General features: G+C 58.6%; 6 protein-coding genes across 6 annotated transcripts; 2 read left to right on the top strand and 4 right to left on the bottom strand.

Moving 5' to 3' along the window:
* Positions 1-122: 122 nt before the first annotated feature.
* BXZ73DRAFT_100030 (cytochrome P450) lies at positions 123-1,990 on the bottom strand (the record flags this gene model as incomplete). The annotated part of the gene is made up of 8 exons (XM_048014452.1): positions 123-294; positions 359-487; positions 546-817; positions 874-1,002; positions 1,052-1,316; positions 1,371-1,554; positions 1,587-1,739; positions 1,798-1,990. 8 exons carry the CDS (start codon positions 1,988-1,990, stop codon positions 123-125), a joined length of 1,497 nt encoding a protein of 498 aa, XP_047879260.1.
* A 664-nt stretch (positions 1,991-2,654) lies between these two features.
* BXZ73DRAFT_100029 (uncharacterized protein) lies at positions 2,655-3,483 on the top strand (the record flags this gene model as incomplete). Its single annotated transcript, XM_048014451.1, has 3 exons — positions 2,655-2,705; positions 2,758-2,885; positions 2,979-3,483. 3 exons carry the CDS (start codon positions 2,655-2,657, stop codon positions 3,481-3,483), a joined length of 684 nt encoding a protein of 227 aa, XP_047879259.1.
* A 977-nt stretch (positions 3,484-4,460) lies between these two features.
* Positions 4,461-6,794, top strand: BXZ73DRAFT_100028 (uncharacterized protein; the record flags this gene model as incomplete). The annotated part of the gene is made up of 9 exons (XM_048014450.1): positions 4,461-4,513; positions 5,562-5,577; positions 5,627-5,669; positions 5,721-5,812; positions 5,870-5,875; positions 5,922-5,956; positions 6,018-6,045; positions 6,097-6,287; positions 6,338-6,794. The coding sequence occupies 9 exons, from the start codon at positions 4,461-4,463 to the stop codon at positions 6,792-6,794; spliced, it is 921 nt and encodes a 306-aa protein (XP_047879258.1).
* Positions 6,795-6,984: 190 nt separating this feature from the next.
* BXZ73DRAFT_44816 (CyP450 monooxygenase) lies at positions 6,985-8,858 on the bottom strand (the record flags this gene model as incomplete). The annotated part of the gene is made up of 7 exons (XM_048019402.1): positions 6,985-7,075; positions 7,131-7,403; positions 7,464-7,749; positions 7,814-8,184; positions 8,238-8,426; positions 8,484-8,613; positions 8,675-8,858. 7 exons carry the CDS (start codon positions 8,856-8,858, stop codon positions 6,985-6,987), a joined length of 1,524 nt encoding a protein of 507 aa, XP_047879257.1.
* Positions 8,859-10,031: 1,173 nt separating this feature from the next.
* BXZ73DRAFT_100026 (fatty acid hydroxylase) lies at positions 10,032-13,938 on the bottom strand (the record flags this gene model as incomplete). Its single annotated transcript, XM_048014449.1, has 15 exons — positions 10,032-10,187; positions 10,240-10,294; positions 10,347-11,171; positions 11,223-11,440; positions 11,493-11,854; positions 11,904-12,288; positions 12,346-12,575; positions 12,625-12,799; positions 12,853-12,968; positions 13,023-13,176; positions 13,227-13,245; positions 13,299-13,482; positions 13,535-13,568; positions 13,624-13,751; positions 13,803-13,938. 15 exons carry the CDS (start codon positions 13,936-13,938, stop codon positions 10,032-10,034), a joined length of 3,177 nt encoding a protein of 1,058 aa, XP_047879256.1.
* A 1,939-nt stretch (positions 13,939-15,877) lies between these two features.
* Positions 15,878-17,115, bottom strand: BXZ73DRAFT_100025 (uncharacterized protein; the record flags this gene model as incomplete). Its single annotated transcript, XM_048014448.1, has 5 exons — positions 15,878-16,088; positions 16,344-16,452; positions 16,503-16,554; positions 16,602-16,650; positions 17,066-17,115. The coding sequence occupies 5 exons, from the start codon at positions 17,113-17,115 to the stop codon at positions 15,878-15,880; spliced, it is 471 nt and encodes a 156-aa protein (XP_047879255.1).
* Positions 17,116-17,765: the final 650 nt, after the last annotated feature.

Raw genomic sequence — 17,765 nt, 5'->3', positions numbered from 1 at the left:
ACCGCACGAACTCCCTGCATTTTAATGCAGCTCGAGCGAACCAACGCCTCACGTTCGGGGGATCGCGACTTTATATCGCACTGGAATGGTTCAGGGTATCTGTGCACGCCGATCAATACCATCTAACGGTGTCCACAGAAAGGTACTGACGAGAGTAGTCCATGCGTCATCTCTCCCGACGGCATGATTGGTTGGCCGTCGGGTCCGACTACCGGGGACACGCTAAGTGTGTGGAGCACCGTGGCGATCACGATGAATAGCGATGTTTCCGCAAAGTGCTTTCCAGGACACACCCTGAGAAGAGCCAGAGAGGATCAGTGATCGAGTCTACCATTGGAGCGGTGAGGCGTGTGCTTACCGACGACCATACCCAAACGCTATTGCTGCGGGGTCCTGGACAGTGGGGTCTATCTCGCCATCCTTAAGGAACCGCTCGGGGCTGAAGGGGTCCGGGTTCGGATATATTCTGGGGTCATGTGAGAACGCGCTTCAGGGTATCAGCGTCAGCACGAGCCATTAAATGATAGTGAAAGGGATAGGCTCACGATATGTTAGTGATGATAATCGAACCCTTGGGGATGAAGTAGCCCTTGTACTCGTCGTCTTCCAAGGAGCGGTGTGGCACACTGAGCGGAACTACGGAGCGCCAGCGGATGCACTCTTTGGTTATCGCTTGTATATATGGAAGAGAAGGTTCGTCGTCCTTGTCCGGAAGGCGGTGGGGACCAACGACGGCCATGAGCTCGTCTTGAGCTTTCCTCTGTACCTCGGGGTACATTGTCATCGCCATGAAGAAGGTCTGCATCGTCGAGAAAGTCTGTTGGGAGAGCTAACTTCAGCGGCACCTCCAATCCACCAAGAAACAACACATACTGTATCCGAACCACCGGCGAACGTCACCGCCGAGGCGTTCTTGATGACCTCTTCTTCGTCAGGTCCGTCGTCTTCTCGCATGCGCTCCATAAGACCTTTAACCATGGACGGAACCGCCGTTCCCCGCCGCTAACCAAAGCATCAGCTCCTTGCTGCTCCGGAAAGCGTCATTCCCTACCATGTTCTCCATGGCTGCATCCCACGGCACCGAGACCATCTTATAGACGATCGGTCTCCAAACCTCCCCATCGCGCTTGACTCCAGCTCCTGGGAACCAGGACGGCATGCGCGCGAGCCAAGGAAGCACCTCGACGAGGTGTTTCCCTGGCTCAAACGCGGTCGAGAAAATATCCATCGCTTCCTCTGCGATCTTCAGGTAGTCCACAGGATCATCGTCCACTTCGATGCCGTGCGAAATGCGCAGCGCAGACGACCCAAAGAAGCTGTTCCCCTGAGGTGAGTGCTACGTGCATCGGACGCCTGAAAGATACACCCACCGCCTGATGTGCTGTCGGAAATGCTCTGGGTCGTCGATCATTCGGCGCGCTAGCCGGTGCGCCTCCAGCTTCTGCGACGCCGCGTACTGTGCCACGGCGTTCGCGTTGAAGTACTGGTGCATCGCGCGCCGGTTGCGTCGCCACTCTTGTCCGTACCTGTGCACCGTGAAAGCCCACCCAAAGCCTGCACTAGAGTGGTCGTCAGCACGAGAGTACGGTGCGGTAGAAGAAATACGTGCATGTCAATCATTGCCGATGGAGCCCGGTCCGAGTAGTTTGATGACCGCTTCTCCAGGAGGTCCACCGCGACCTCGTGTGACCCGACGATGATCATGGGCTGCCCGAGCGCGTCTAGGTAGACAATGTCGCCTGCAAGTCTAATCAGCGCTGTCCAAGTTCCAGACGCGTGGTGGCCATAAGTACTGACCGTACTTCTGGTTCATCTCCTTGAACGCAGTGCGCATTTCCTTCGAGGGCATGTCGAGGGCGTTGCCGATGAATGGCAGGGGACGCGGACCCGGCGGGAGAGGGAGCGCATTCCTGCGTCTCTTCCGCGTGAGGAACGCGAAGACGAGTGTGACGGCGAGCAGGGAGGCAGCAGCGGTGGGCACGAACGTCATCTAGTCTGGGTGAGAGGGAGATAGCGGTCCTCGTGAGGGCTTATATATATCTAGTCCAACCTCTCTCGGGGTCGGGATACACGAGGTCGACCGGTCAGTGTGGTGCCGGGCGTAGTGTGGTGCCGGGCGTAGTGTGGTGCCGGGCGTAGTGTGGTGCCGGGCGTACGTGCTTCATGCGTGCCGTCAGATTACTCAATTGCCTGTAAAACGCACCTATACTCGATGACGGGACAAATGGAAGTCCACGTCTCCGGGTCGGGGGCCGTTGAATGGGTCACTGCATGCGCGATGAATCCATCAACACGATAAACAGTGGCGAAGTCATCTTTAGCCTGTCAGTGTCAGGACCTGTAAGATGAAGCTCTGGACGCACTCTTTGACAGACGGATCACAAGCTCTTCCTCGGTGACTGATACTTTCGCACGGATAGATTGAAGACATTGATCATAAGCATGAAAGCTCTTAATCCCTGAGAGTTCAGATGATACACGCGACGTTGAAGGTGGTCGAGGTGGTCAGAGTTGAAGAGGACGAGCGTCATCTCACAGTGCGCGCGGGACCGCGAGGGACCGCGCGCCACCCAGCAGCAGCCGAAGGCCTGCAGTGCAAGGGGCCGCGCTCCTTGGCTTTCTGCCACCACATTCCCTTCTCCTCCCGTCCAAAGATGTCTGTGGCCAGCGCAAGAGCCCAAGCAGACTCGTGGGGCAGCCCATCCGTATGCATCTCTCCGTCCTCGCCAGTATCGTTCGCCCACATACTACCTTCAGGCCTCCACGCCCCCCACAGTTCTCCAACGGCGCCCTCTACAGCCCGCGACTGCGATACGCGACGACTGGGATGACGAGCACGAGGAGGTGGACACGCGCGAGGACCCACAGAAGCTCTGGGAGGATGCGTAAGTCCTGCGTTCTGCCTCCTGCGTCCTTCAAGCCTCAGCTCCGCACGCGCCCCCTCTCCCTCTCCGCAACGCATACACCCATCGCTGCAGGAACCAACGCGCCCCCATGCCCGAGCTCGTAATCGCCCACTCCAGCACCCACGGACCCAGCGCCGCGTCCCCGCCCCCGGCTGCCTTCCAGCCCGTGCTGCGCATCCTCAAACGTCCCACCTCCGGCTCCGGGTCCCCCGTGCCCTCCCCCGCGTCGTCGTCCTCAGGCTCTCCCGCACCAGACAACTCGTACGCGGCGCGCGAAGCCCGCTACCAGGCCGCCCGCGAACGCATCTTCGGCGACGCAAGCCCTGGGGCGTCCACCCCGAATCTCCAGACCAGCCCGGCCCCTAGCTCAGCTTCCACCTCGACTGCGCCGCGATCGCCACCGCTTGGGGGTGGGCCGCCGCAGATTCGTGGGGCGCCTCCGGCCGTGCAGATCGCGCGGGAGCCGCGCGGGCCTCCGGTCAACTCCGCGAGCCCGGACTCTGGTCAGGGACAGGGCTTTGGTGGACGGCGGAGCCGGAGGCGAGGAGGAGGGAAGGGGGCGGGTGGTCAGACGTGAAGTGCACCGTGGTATGTGTATTTTTGTCTTTCGTGGGTGGTCTCTGAGAGGGCGTTGCTGCTGGTCGTGCATTGTATGCGTGTGTATGCTTGTTGTAAGCTGTACTGATACCATAGAGATCTGTGATCAATCTGCTTTCGTTGTGCTACTTGATGTGCGGGCGAGGCTTGATCTATAAACTCGACATGCATGGACGTCGTACGTGCCCTCTTTTCACTAACGTCTTGTGGACCTGACGCTCGCTTGTGCTTCTGTTTTCAGTCAAACCCGTCCAACCCCATACTGTTGTACGTTGTGAGAGAGAGATTCGTAAGCCGTCTATACGCGAATACAAAGTCCCGGTTGCATGGTGTGAGGATGGAACAAATCCTAACCCCCTCTCTGTCCCACTTTTCGATCGATACTAAACCGCAACCGCCGTTCATTTTCTTCCTAAGTGAGCTGCCTGTTCCTGAATCCTGGGATATTTCAAGACGTCGTAGAAAGGTGAATGACTATACGGTATCTCGTTCGAATAGCAGTCGCTTGAACGTTTTTAACAGGCTTCGTATAGCAGGGACACTTCAAGGCGGACATATCTTAGGGATCGCTTGACAGGCATCCTTTCCCTATTCAAAATACCGGACTCCTATCACAGCCCCGAGTGTTTCATGCTCTCAATCCCTAACATCTTGCCTCGAGTTCCATTCAATTATGAATTTTCAACACACGCTAGATCAGTTGCTCTTACGACACCGACGCGGCCAGCACAAACCAATCCCGTTCAAGGCAGTCATAATGTCGATCCGCTGTCCGGACCCCAGAAGTCCAGCACCGTGCGATCGGATTCATCGCCAATTTCTTGGCGGCCCACAGCGTCTCTCCCTGGCCGTCTTGAGCTCCACCGGAGCCAGGTATTAGCCTAGACGGCTTCTATGTCATCCCATCCCAGCGGCATCTACTTTCCTTCCCTTTCCACATCTATCCTTTGCGGTACCATGCTCCTTCCCCGGGTCGCTACGGGCATCGAGCTCTTCATCGACAAGTCAGTGTGAGTGTAGCGCATCAAGCTGGGTCTGACGGGTTAGGGCAGTATTGGAGAAAACTTTGTCGGGCTAGCGCTCAGTGCCATGTGAGTGGTTTCCCTCTCTCACTTGCTCGAGTGCTTATTGGTCTGGATGCGGGACTCTCGAAGGCTCCTCGGTGGTCAGTGACATCTCGTACCGATGAACCGCCCTCTGCCAGCTGACCGAAGACGTCGCAAGTACAACTCGGACAGTTTCTTCTCTATGCAACGCATTATATGCGAGAAGACAGAACGCTGCTCAGGAGCATGGTGCGTCTCGTCTCTCGTGACTCGCGGCGTTTTCTTATCGATGTTCAGACGGTTCTGGTCACGTCCTTGAATGTCCTTCATGTGATCGTTTATGCTTGTTCAAGTGAGTCGTAATTCCACTTCGGCGAAGGCACTTCGAGATGGATGGTGTCTCCTAGCATGGTATGCTACTATACAGGTTCGTGGTATTACGGCCTTCCACGGGGCAGGCGCAGCCCTCCCTTGGTGCGTTGGTTTTCCTCTGTCTCTCATGTCGCCTCACCAATCCTTGTTTGTTGCGCGTGTTTCAGGTCACTACAGTGGGTGAGCGCCATTCTGTGTGTCTTACGCTTCCAAGTCTTAATATGAAGCCTCATATTCTAGACACAAAATATCGTCAATGTGCGTGCCAATGATGAACTGACGAAGAGATCCTGACAAGTCAGCTAGGCTCTCATGATATTGGTTGTACAGATGTACGTCCAATCGACATATGCGCTTCGGTCTCCATCTCACGGATACATCGACAGATACTATCTCTTTCAAATCAGGACGAGTGCGTCGTTATCTTCCACGACCCTCTGTACCCCCGATCTAACCCACCCTTTACAGTTAGTAATAAGTGGTACATCTTTACGCCTTTGGCACGTCGTATTTTGAGAGCGCCACAGGTCCACTGGAGCTGATCATAAATATAGACTTTGTTGATTGTGGCCACATATGTGATAGGGAATTGTGAGCAACGCACTCCGAGGCCTTCCTCTTGAGCTGATTCTAGTCATAGATGCCGCTTACGTATTGTGCGTGAGAGACATCGTTCCGTGCACTTCCGTGCTCACCGCCCATCAGTCACCATCACCGAATAAGGACTACAACGTTCAGGCCTATTCGCGTAAGTGCAGTGAGCTCCCTCGTACTTATAGGGGGTTAAGTCTACGACCAGTCGTTCGCGCTCGGGACATGCGCGTTAACCGCCGTGAGCTTGACCTCAACCCTGATCTTTCTGCTCGGAAGAACAGGAGCATGTGGGACGAAGTGAGTACCGCCCTCACCATGCACACCTGCAATGCTAACGACATCCCTAGGTTGCAGCGACTTGTGCGTCAACTAGCATCCTTGAGATTGGGCTCATCCTTGCTCGTAGATATTCTACACGATCACGACCGGCGTTCTTACAAGGTCGGTACTTCCAGTGATAAGCCAATGATTGTCATTCAAGCTGATGTACCTCTGTCTCTAGTTTCTGCACCGTAATAGCGCTTTTCGCGGTAAGCCACCTGTGAAGTAATGGCTCAATCCTTCTCATCCGTCTTCCGCAGAACCTCTTCATACCAACAACCTACATATCCTCAACGCTTTACCGTCTCGGAGGCGCATGTGAGCACACACGCTTCACAATCCGTCTTCCCCTCATCCACCCCCTCCAAGTATACGCGTGCTCCTTCATGGCCAGCCGCCTCTCCAGTCCCCAAACCTCCCGACAAACCCTCTCCTCAAGCGTGGCAGCGAAGTACGCCCTCCTCCCCTCCCTCTCCTCCCCCTAACTCCCCTACTCCCTAGCAACTCCTACCACGTCAACGTGCACATCCACGAAGACAAGGTGACGACCGTGCACGACTCCGACCCCGCCGACCGCCGCGCGGTCCCCGTCCGGCGCTACCCCGCCTTCCTCACCCGCGCGCGCTCCCGCTCGCGCACGTCCGACGCGACGCCCGTGTCCACTTCGTCCGGCGCCGACCTCGCCGATCTCGCAGTCACCACCACCACCACCACCACCTCCACGCCCGCGGAGGGCGTGGACAAGAAGAGACGAGGACTGGGGCTGGGACTGGGACTGGTCGCGGACGGGGAGCCGGGCCCGGAGCTCGTCGTGCATCGGCGGAAGCTGTCGCGCAACGTGGCGGGGAGCGCGGTGACGCTGCCGCCGGTGGCGGAGGCGCAGGAGCGCCTGCCGGCGAGGATGTGGATGCGGAGCGAGCCTGCGATTAGGCTGCCGGATGAGGAGGGGCAGCGGTAGACTGGGGTGGGGCAGGAGGGGGCGTAATGCGAGTTGGCGTTTGGTAGGTTTGGACGATACTGTCGTTTCTCAGATTGTAATGTGCCGATTGTGAGATGTGCATCACTGCTGTATTTGCCGCGTTCGTAGTACAGTCGTGTTCCCCTTTAATCATACGACGTCGAAAGAACCGCTAGAGACTATGCGGATGCTAGGGGAGCGACTTGTTCCCGCTCGCGCGCAGAAGGTTCTCCGCTGCCTTGGAGCGTGGCTTGATGACGCACCTGAAAGGCTCCGGATACCTGTACATCCAGGGTAAGCACTCCAGCACTTCCACGCGGCGTTCGGGGAACTCACGAAAGCACGCCTTCAGTCATCACAGCGTCCATTGGCACCGGCTGGCCATCCTCGCTTACGGGCGCAGTAATCGAGAGCGTGTGCAGCGCAGTCGCCATGAGCAGGAACAGCGACCGCTCCGCGAACGCTTTGCCGGGACACTCCCTCCGTCCGTACCCAAACACGATCGACCGAGGGTCGCGCACATCCGGGTCAAGCCTTCCATCCTTCAAGAACCGCTCCGGCCTAAACGTCTCCGGGTCCGGGTACACCTCCAGGTCGCGACAAAACGCCCTGAGCCCACGCACCGTCCGTCAGTCCGGTCGACATCGCGCAAGACTCGAGACGGCGCACCACAGATTCGCGACGACCATCGCGCCCTTCGGGATCCGACACCCGCGGTACTCGTCTTCCTCCAGCGCGCGGTGCGCCGTGTTGAGCGGGATCACCGAGCGCCAGCGGAGGCACTCCCGCACCAGCGCGCACACGTACGGCAGCGCGCGCTCGTCCGCGAGCTCCGGCAGCCTCACGGGCCCGACGACGGCGTCGAGCTCCGCCTGCGCGCGCGCCTGCGCCGTGGGGTGCGCGGCCATCGCGAAAAAGAACCACTGCGCAGAAGACATTGTCGTGTCACCGCCCGCTGCGCCCACCCGTCTGTAAGCATTTGGCTTGCGCGCGCGCGGGGGAGGTTGGGAAGGGCGCACCGGTGTAAGCGATCGCGGCGACGTTCTTCGCGAGCTCCTCGTCCTCCGCCGTCCGCGCGCGCTCGTGCAGGACCTGTGCGATCGAGCCTGTGGCGTCCCCGGCTTCGGCGCGGCGCACCGTCTCTGCGAAGGGCACCTCGAGCGCGCGGCGCACGTCCGTCCGCCACGCGCGGGCCAGGCGCTTGAAGCGCGCCCCGGGCGCCCACGCGGGGAGGTGGCGGAGGAAGGGCAGCGACTCGACGAGGTACTTTCCCGGGACAAGCGCGGCGGAGAAGATGCGCACGCCGGCCTCGGCGAGACGGAGGTAGCGCGCTGTGTGCGCGTCGAGCTCGAAGCCGTACGAGATGCGCATGATCATCGAACCGAAGAGACTGCGCGCGCCCGGAGTGAGCAGATGATAAGACATGGAGAGAGGCTGGCGTACGCGCGGATATGCGAGACGAGCGAGTCTGGCTCGTGCAGGAGGTCGAGGAGGAAGCGGTGGATGTCCGCGCGCGTGGATGCGCGATTGGCGTCAAGCGCGGCGGGAGCGAAGAACTCGTGCAGCGCGCGCCGGTGCTTGCGCCAGGACGGGCCGTAGCGCATGAGTGGAAGTACCCAATCTAGGCCGCACCTGTTTCGGGTGGTTATGAGTGAGAGTCCATCATCGCGGAGCGTTGGAGGAACCTACAATTCCACCATGACTAGCGGCATCGTGTCGCAGTAGTTTGCGCCGCGTTTCTCGAGGAGCTCTACGGCAGCCTCGTGCGACCCGAGCACGATGATCGGCATACCGAGTGCATCTAAGTGTATCACGTCCCCTGTAGACAGAGAGGGTCAGAATGCAAGCGAGAGAAACCCATACAGAAGACGAGAACACACCGTACTTCGCGCACAGGTCTCTGAACACGGACTTCGCATCCTTCTTCGGGATGTCAAGGGCGTTGCCGATGAATGGGAGTCTGGGTGGACCTGGAGGAAGCGGCAATCCCCTTCGACTGGGTCTGGACGCAAAGAAGAGCGCAACACCGAGGGCGAAGACAGCGAGGATTCCTGGACCCGACATGGCGATGTCAGCGAGATGCAGAGGGGGAGGGGAAACAAACAGGCCCGCACCCGTGAAGCTCACTTTTGGTGCACTGAGATGACACTTGCTGGGAAGTTACGTATAGTATCATCGCCTAGTACAAATCTGCGGAGGGGTCCCTAACGCCCATCGGGCATTCCATCCGGCTGTCATTCTGCGAGACAAACTCCGATAAACGAGACGCCATCTCCGCTAGCGGAGGCGCTCCTGTATATGGATCATATCCACAGAAGAATTTATGAGAGCGACAGTGGAAAATTTGGAAACATCTGGCATCTCACTGCAGAGCAGAGGCGAGCGGATGTTCGGCGTTGGATCAATTTCGAGCTCGACTGATCTTGATTTGATTTAGTAATCAAATGGCTCTGGGTGTCTACGGACACGCTTTTCAGTCCGATGCTGAGGACGGGCTCACGCATCATCTGACCCCAAGGATAGCTTGACGTACGCGCGTCAGTGGCGTCAAGGGGCGCCGAGTTGTTGGTAACGCGCAGCACAGTGGCGACAAGCACGAAGATGGCCGTCTTAGCGAAGTCTGGTACCGAGAAGATGAAGATACGGGTGTATCAGCGATGTATCATGTCGTCGAAGGTACCCCCACCGTCGACCGTACCCCAGGATCATCACGCACCATAGGATCGAGCCTAGCACCCTGTGTGAGGATCCGATTGGGTATGAACGGGTCCAGTTCATGATATACCTTATCGTCGTGCGGAAACGCTCTATAATGAACGGTATTCAGGTCAAGGAAGGCTTGGCACAGTGTGAGTACTTAGGACTCACACATTGTTCCCGATCAACTTTCGCCCTTTCGGGATTCGGTACCAGCGGTACTCGTGGTATTCGTTCTCCTCCAGTAAGCGATGGCGCAAGTAAAGAGGAATAATAGCGCGCCCTGGCAGATACTCCTTCGAGACAGCCTTGATGTGAGAAGAGACGGGTGATCAAGAGAGGACAGAGTCTTTGGTGCCAGCGTCTCTGTACACGTGAGCTCTCGGCATTTACCGTAACGCAGACCCTTTCAGGACGCTTATATACTAGTATACAACCAACAAGACATTCCGAACGAACAGTAGTAGTAGAACGACCGTACCTATACATTTCTGTGAGCTTATGGTACAAGATAAACCAGAACACCTTCCACGCGGACGTTCACTCGAAGATGTCCGTGGCGAAGCGACCCTGCATGATGTGGTTGAGAAGCTTTTGGGCTTCGACCTCGTCGCTGATGCCTCTGACCTCCTTCACAAGCTCGACGATCGTCTCCTTCACACCTTGCAGGATTCTACCGGAGCCACATACAAAGAACTGGACAACTACGTCAGAAAGTAGGCAACACACAACACGCACGAAAACGCACCTTCGCGCCGGCATCGTACGCCGCGACGACCTCCGCCTTGTCATGCCCGATGCGGCTGCAACACCCGTCAGCACCATCCCGCCCCAGAACGCCAACCGGACACTCACTCATGCACGTATCTGCACCCCGCCGACTCCCCGACGCACCGCGAGAACGCCGGGCGGACGTCGACGACCCCGAGCTCCGCCCACTCCTTCAGCTCCGCGTCCCCGTACAAGAAGTCGCCCCGCGGATCGCGGCACCCGAAGAACAGCAGGCTCGCCGCGACCGCCCGCCCCGCGCGCTTCTGCTCCGCGCGCTCCTGCAGGAAGCCGCGCATCGGCGCGAGCCCGGACCCGGCGCAGATCATCACGAGCGGCACGCCCGGGTCCGTCGGCGGGTGGAACGCGGCGGCGCTCGGCCGCACCGCGCACTGCACCTTGTCGCCGCCGCGGAGGGAGGCGAGGTAGGTGGACGCGACGCCGAGGTAGGGCTCGGTCCGGCCGGAGCGCGCGGGGGCGTCGACGACGGCGAGCGTGAGCGTCGCGTGCGTCGGGTTCCAGAGCGGGGAGGAGGAGATGGAGTACTGCCGGATGCGCATCGCGGGGAGCATGTGCAGGAGCGGGCCGAGGGTGAGCGGGATGGAGGGCTGTTCCTCGAGGACGTCGAGCACGCTGAGACGAGGGGCGAAGACTTTGTCCGCATAGTTCGCCACGAGGTCCTTGAGCGCGGCCTGGGCGGTTTCGGGGGCGGCGGCAATGAGGGCCTCAAGGTCACGCTGCGTGGCGGGCTGCTGCAGCTCGACGTAGCCGCTGAGGAGGTTGAAGACGGAAACGGGCTTGCCGGTGGGGAAGTGGGTGGGTGCCGTGGAGGAAATCTCGATCTCGGCGTCTGAATCGAGGTTGAGCCGAGCCATCGCGCGACGTACGGTGCGTTCCGGGTTTGTAGGGAGGCTGAGAGATACGTGTGAGATATGAATCATGCGAATCTGCAACCGAGCTCACATTGCAAGGTAGTCGCCCGCGCGGTAGGTGAATCCCTCTGGGAGCGCGAGTTCGATGTGCATCTTGGGCGGATGGCCCTCCGCGGTAAGCACCTTGTTCTCAATGACGGTGCCGAAGCCCATGTCGCGCTGGCGGAGGAGCTCTGCGCGCACCACGCTCGAAGATACCGTCTTGATCTCGAGGCCGACCGCCTGCTCGCTCTTCACAGCGCCGTACTCCTACAGGGATCGTCAGCAATGCCAGAGTAACTATGATACACGCCAGACATACCGTGGAGAGCTTCGCCCAAACCATCTCCTCCCACTTGTCAAAGGCATCGAAGAACTCCGCGCTCGCCGCATCACCAACACCACGATCAACGAGCCGGATAGCACCACGTGCCTCGAGCGCATCGTCGATCAGCTTGGGCACGCGCTGGTAGGTCGACACCCAGTCCGTGTTGCCGCATCCAAAGACGCCGTACTTGATACCAGCGAAGGCATCTGCCGCCTTGACATTCTCGGCCCACTCGACGAAGTGCTTCGCGTTGTCCGCGGGCAAGCCCTCGAAGGAGGCGGTGAGGATGAGGACAGGGCCGTCCTTCGGAAGGTGCTCCGCGGCCATGTCGAGCGTCGACAACGTCGCGGCGAACCCTGTCCCCCTAGATCAGCGAAACTCGGATACTCTAGCAACAAGACTCACCGTGAGTGGGTGCCGCAGAGACGATCCGCTGCGCAAACGACTCCGAGTTCCCGGTGTTCGAGCCGTAGAACACGTACATCGGCTTCAGCCCGTTCGCAGGCGAAACGTCGCTCGCTATCTGCGCGGGCTCTCCAGGCGCTGCGATCGGCGCGCTCGACGGGTTGAGGAGCATCCGCGGTCGGTCGGTCCTTGGGATCGCGCGGACGTAGAAGTTATGGGGCTTGATCGTGAGAGTCTGCTTGATCTCGAGCTCGTACGTCGGGTCGCGCATGACGAGGTCGAATCTCTGGAAGATGGAGATGAGCGCGAGCTGCGCCTCCTGCCACGCGAACGGCCGGCCGATACAGCCGCGCAGGCCGAACCCGAAAGGCTGCCACGCGTTGGGCTATAGAGTGCATCAGCGAAAGGAAAGAGGGGGACCATGCAAGGCCCGAAGACGCACTGGGAGGGCCTCGAACTTGCCATCGAGCATGCGCTCGGGCTTGAATTCCAGGACGTCGTCGCCCCACACCTTGGGGTCGCGATGCACGTTGAAAGTGACGAGGATGCACGGTTCGTCTTTGTGGAGAAGATATTGGCCGTTGTTGCCGGTTACGACCGCGTCGTCGTGAATGGGAGTCACTGAACGCGCGGGAGCGGTAGGACCAAGGCGCATGGCTTCGCGCATGACGGCTGTGATATCGCGGTGAGATTGGATCTTCGAATCTTCGAAAAAGCCCACCCAGAAGATAAGGGAGCTGGTTGACATCCTTGGTGGTCACCCGGCGACCGCCGATCTTCGTGTCGATCTCGTCGCGGAGTTTGCGCATTGCTTCAGGGTTCTTGAGGAGATAGTACACAACGAACGTGAGCATTCCCGATGTCGTCTCGTGACCGGCGATAAGGAAAGTCAGGAGCTGCAAGCGAACAATGGTGAGCGGCGCATTATGATACTAGTACCACAACGTACGTTGGCCCTGATGTTTTCCTCGGGAAGCTTCTCCCTCGTCTCTTTATCTACCCCGTTCAGCATGACCGTGACCAGATCAGGCTTTGCGGGAGGGCGGATCTTGTGGTCCTCGAGAACTGCGACGACGATTCAGTTGAGCGGACGAAGACCGAGAATGAGAGCTCGCTTACTCGAACTAACGAGTTGACCCATCGTGGCAATATCAGCCTCGTACTTGGCATTCGTCTGGGTCATTATCGCTTGAACAAGCGCGTTCCGCGCCGAACGGCGTCCGCTTTCAAGAAGAAAATCCGTCATGGCGATCGCGAAAGGGTGAGGTTCCTCCTGTAAAAACCTGTCAATTCGGGTGCTGCACATGGACGGGTATCGCGCACTCTGTAGAACGAGTTGAGGCTGCGGAATGACGTGTTAGTTACGGCGCTTATCGGACCCATGACTCTGCTCACCGATAGGACATGGAACAGAGCGCGATCGCGTCGAGGGTGAGCCGAGTGAAATCGGCGGCAGGGTCGATATCCTCATGAGGACCGAACCTCTCCCATTTCGTGACCAGCTGGTCGATGATGTCCATCATGCCATCGTACATGCCAAATATGGCGGCGGTGCCGAAGCAAGGCATCAAGAGACGATCTGTGAACCCCGGATAAGCCCGTGACCACATCCTTCGAAGACCGTTACGCACGAGCTTTCCCCCAATTTGGCTCATCGGGGAACGCCTGGAGTGTACGGTTAGCCATGAGCATTGCTCACGTGTGAGGCTATCCAACTCACGGTGAATAGACCGTCTGACGCAGCAGCTCGGACTTGTTTCAAGTTCGCACTGATGTTCTTGATAAAGCGCTTCTCATCCGACATCTCGGCTTGGAGTTTATACGAGTTGATGATAATGCGTCGCGCGCCTGGCATTAACCGTTAACGGATGATACCTAAGAGGACGTAGGCCTGCTTACCGAAAATGTTGAGTTGGAAGATCTCGCCATACTGCTGTGTAAGGAGCTCGAAGGACTTGATGGGCAGATCGCGATCGATGGTGTTGACGTTGCCGAGGAACGGGACACCAGGGGGTTGGGGGATAGGTGTGGTCATCGTGAGAGGAGTGTGAGCAGATGAATCTCGAAGACGGTGCTGCGAGTATATATACCTCGGCTATCCACCCCGAGACGGAATCACAGAGGATGGCCGAGCGTAGGCATGTTTACGATTCTCCCACCGCCGCGCAGCGCAACGCGCCGCTGCTTGTCAGACGTTCTCAATCGCGGGAAGTGACGAGTGAGTTGGGACAAAGCGCCGAGCGTCTCTCGGGGACTACTGTGCCGGTGGTCCGGGGGCATCGGCATCGCGCTGCGACGCCCTCTCGGACATTGCCAAGTGCCGACTTGGGGGCGATGGAATTGGTCCTCCATACCCGGGATTTGGTCTTCTATACCCGGGAGGCTGCCTTTGCACGGTTGTATCGGGACGTCCCCGATTGTCGATCCGCAGACGGGAACTTCGAGCGAGTGCTGAGGGAAGAGCAAGTAAGCACGACAGAGTCACTAGTCACCACCTCTCGCGGCCTTGCCTCCGGCACTCCGAGAAGATGAATAAGAACCGGATTCGAACGTGTAAAGGTATCCGATACGGTACTCAGACACGCAGCCAGTCTGTAACGGGCGTCTCGATCGGCCGTGCCGAATTCGATCGCGATGTTCAGTAAAGACACCAGTGGACTGACACCTCTGACTGAAGGCGATGTTCCAGGGCGAGCATGGGCCCCGCATCTGCGTGGGGAAGAAGTTGTGGCGCTTTGAGAACGGCTGGTTCTCATGAGAGAGTGTGCGATTTGCGACTGGAACGCACCTGCACTAGTACGTGCTTCAAATTCGAGGTCATATGGGGTGGAACAGCCGTTGTCGCAGGCGCTCCGCCAGGAGTGGTCGCGGCCCGGCTAGTCGCGGTCGCGATGGCGGCGGCGACCCGACGGAGTTTGAAAATCCAAGCTACGGTCGGATCTGTCCAGATCTGTCCGCCGCCGGCCCGCCACCGATGCCATTCGCCAACGAGGCACGACATCCGAATGGTGAAGGTTTTTCCTATCCTCAACATGTCGAATTCCGTGGATCTGTTCAAGACGAATTTGATATTCACAGCGAACGCCGTCGCGGACGCAAAAGTAGTCGCACGCTGCCAGTCCTGCTCTTCGGCAGCCTACACACTAGGAGTAGCGACCCTGTGCTGAGCTTTTTTGAGCCATCGCCAAAGTGATGTGTGGGCTGGAGGAACACTCATCCGAGGCATGCGCTGCATTCCCGCAGCGCACCTCGTGCAGTATCTACTCCGACCCATGGCCAAGGGTGCACAACGGCTTCGGGCAGCGATGTTATCTCCGGTAATCAACATGCCGCTGACACTAATGTGGGTATCATGCCCATCACCACCGTCGCTCCCACCCATACGCTGACACTCAAGCAACCACTAGAACACTGTGCCTTTCCGATGACGCCGGATCTTGAATGTTGCGCTACAGGCATGGCAGCCGATTGGACTTTTCGCGTCGAGGTATATATGCAGAGCAGCATCACGAAACCGGGGGAACTAGGATCGGAGGAAGATCGCAGCCGGCCAAGGTCTGTCGGCGTCGATCGTAGGTGTCTGCATCGGTCTGCTGCTGCTAAAACCTGACCAAGAATCGTCTTTTGAGATCATCAATGGCCAATACCCGCTGGCGGTCTGATCTGGCCTGGCCGTTGACAGGCGCAGAGTTGATCGGCACCGGTCGGAGCGCCAGCAGCAAATGGCCTGTGCCAGTCATTTGTGAGCTTGTAATAGATCATATCCCAAGGGGATTCAGATCATTTACCGAGCGCTACATGATCATGCACGGATAAGAACAGACCAATACAGCCAGTTCGAAATGTCCCGGATTAAGCTTTGTAAACACATGATATATTATTGAATAATCAAACTTGCGACAGGCTCGTATATGACATGATGAGACACGGAATAGATATCGGCATAGCAGAGGGCATGAAGCAAAGGCGAGGACCTACATCTTCTTCAACCTGCCCCCACCAGGCCCTGGGCCGTCAGCGATCTGTGCCTCCGCGCCAGGACCGACCTCGGAGACGACGAAAGTGCCCTCGAGCGGGACCGTGTGCGCGCTCGCGGTCACGCGCCTCCAGCCGCCGGCGAGCGACCGCCCGTCGACGACGTACTCGCAGAAGACGGTGGGGAGGGCGCCGCTGCCGCCCACCGGCCTGGTCCACGACGCGGAGGAGAACGATGAGGTCCCAAGGGTGGACGTGGCCGTAGAGCGTGTACGCGCGCCAGGCTTACGCGTACTATCGCGTGGGGGTCTGTGTGTGCGTGCCAGCGGGAATGACGAGGTCGGAGGGAGGAGCGAAGCGGAGAGAGGCGCGACAGCGAAGGAGGAATGGACGGGTAAGGGCGCGCATAGGTGAGGAAGGGGAAACAGGTCAGCAAAGGAGAGCGGAGGGAGGAAAGTACGCTACCTCGTGATCCCAGAGCACATCTGCTCAATGTCGACGTCCGAGTCCATCAGGCTCGCCGAGCGCGAGCGCACATCTTCCATCTCCCATCTCGTGCTCTTTGCCTTCCTCGCTTGAGACCGTGTCAATGAGCTCGTCGACGTCCTGGACTCTTGGGCCTACCTGGGCACACGGCCGATGCGCGCTGGCCGGCTGCGGGGGGCGTGATGAGGTGCTACTGGGCATGTAAGCCAACATGCATGGAGGGACGGCTGTACGTACCAAATTGAAGGTGGAGTGGGCAAGCGGGTGGGGTATCGAGAGCGCGTCGCTAGTACCAAGAGAACGTCAGCGGTGATGAGTAACATGGAAGAGTGGATTACGCACGCTGATAGACAGTGTTACCCTGCCACCGACTATATGCGCATGAATCTAAGCCTGAGATGTGAGCCGATAGTCATCGAGTGGCATGCGGACCTGTAGGGGGCTCAAGCGAGTGGGCGGAGGCAGCACGGCGTCATCCTTGCCTGCCGTGATGGGCGAGACGGACACCCTGCAACAAAACGCTCCAGTAGGGGCCTGTTCGACGACGAGGGGCCGGAGCGGGGAAACATCGAGCCGGAGCCACAAGACGAGGACTTGCCATGGCTCGAGTCCCTCCCACTCGCGATGGGAGGCAGACGCTTGTCCCCCGGCGCGGCCGTGGCGTTCCGACGTGCCCAAAGTCGGCGCCGCGGGGCGAGTACGTGGGCGAGGCGAGGTTGATGAACGACTCACGGTCGGGGCCGAGATTCATGTGTGGGGCGAGGGCGAGAGCTCCAAGAAGTGGCCATTAGCGGTAGAGGATCGAGACGTGGGGTTCTGGGGGAGGGTCATCCAAGGCGAAGAGGACGAAGGAGCCGAAGCACGGTTTGAGGGAGGACATGTCGGATGGCTGGCGTCCGTGCACGGAAACGATATTCTCGCCGCTCAAGAGTGCGTCAGTGATGGCAAGAAAAGCAGAAGAGAACACCTTATACGAACCATGATGGAGGTGACTATGTCCCGAAGGGAGTAAAGCGGTGGGTTGGAGAGAGAGGAAGGCGTAGACCGGCGGGAAACTTTCGGGGACCTGCTGTATAGCAGCTCGAATAAGGTTTGACACGAACAAGCATAAGCGACAGCTCCAAAGGTTTCACGGTCAGGAAACGGTCGGTTGCGATCAATATACAGAGTGCAAATGATCAACCATGATCTAGCCATGATCTGGTACAGTGCTGAGTAGATCACGACCGGTCGAAAGTCGATCGTAATAGCCTTGTGCAGACAGAAACGATCTCTGGAGAGGAAGACGATCCGTAGGCGCTGAGCCGACGGTTCTCGACCGGCTGCCGATCGGTTTCCGTCGGCACCGATCAGCTTTGTCGGATTTTCCCCGGTTTCGTGATGAGAGGAGGATGCTCGGTA

This window comes from Epithele typhae (assembly GCF_022376455.1).
Source record: "Epithele typhae strain CBS 203.58 chromosome Unknown BXZ73scaffold_15, whole genome shotgun sequence".
Taxonomy (NCBI): Eukaryota; Fungi; Basidiomycota; class Agaricomycetes; order Polyporales; family Epitheliaceae; genus Epithele; species Epithele typhae.
Note: the sequence above shows the minus strand (reverse complement) of the source record. Positions and strands in the feature narration are given on the sequence as shown.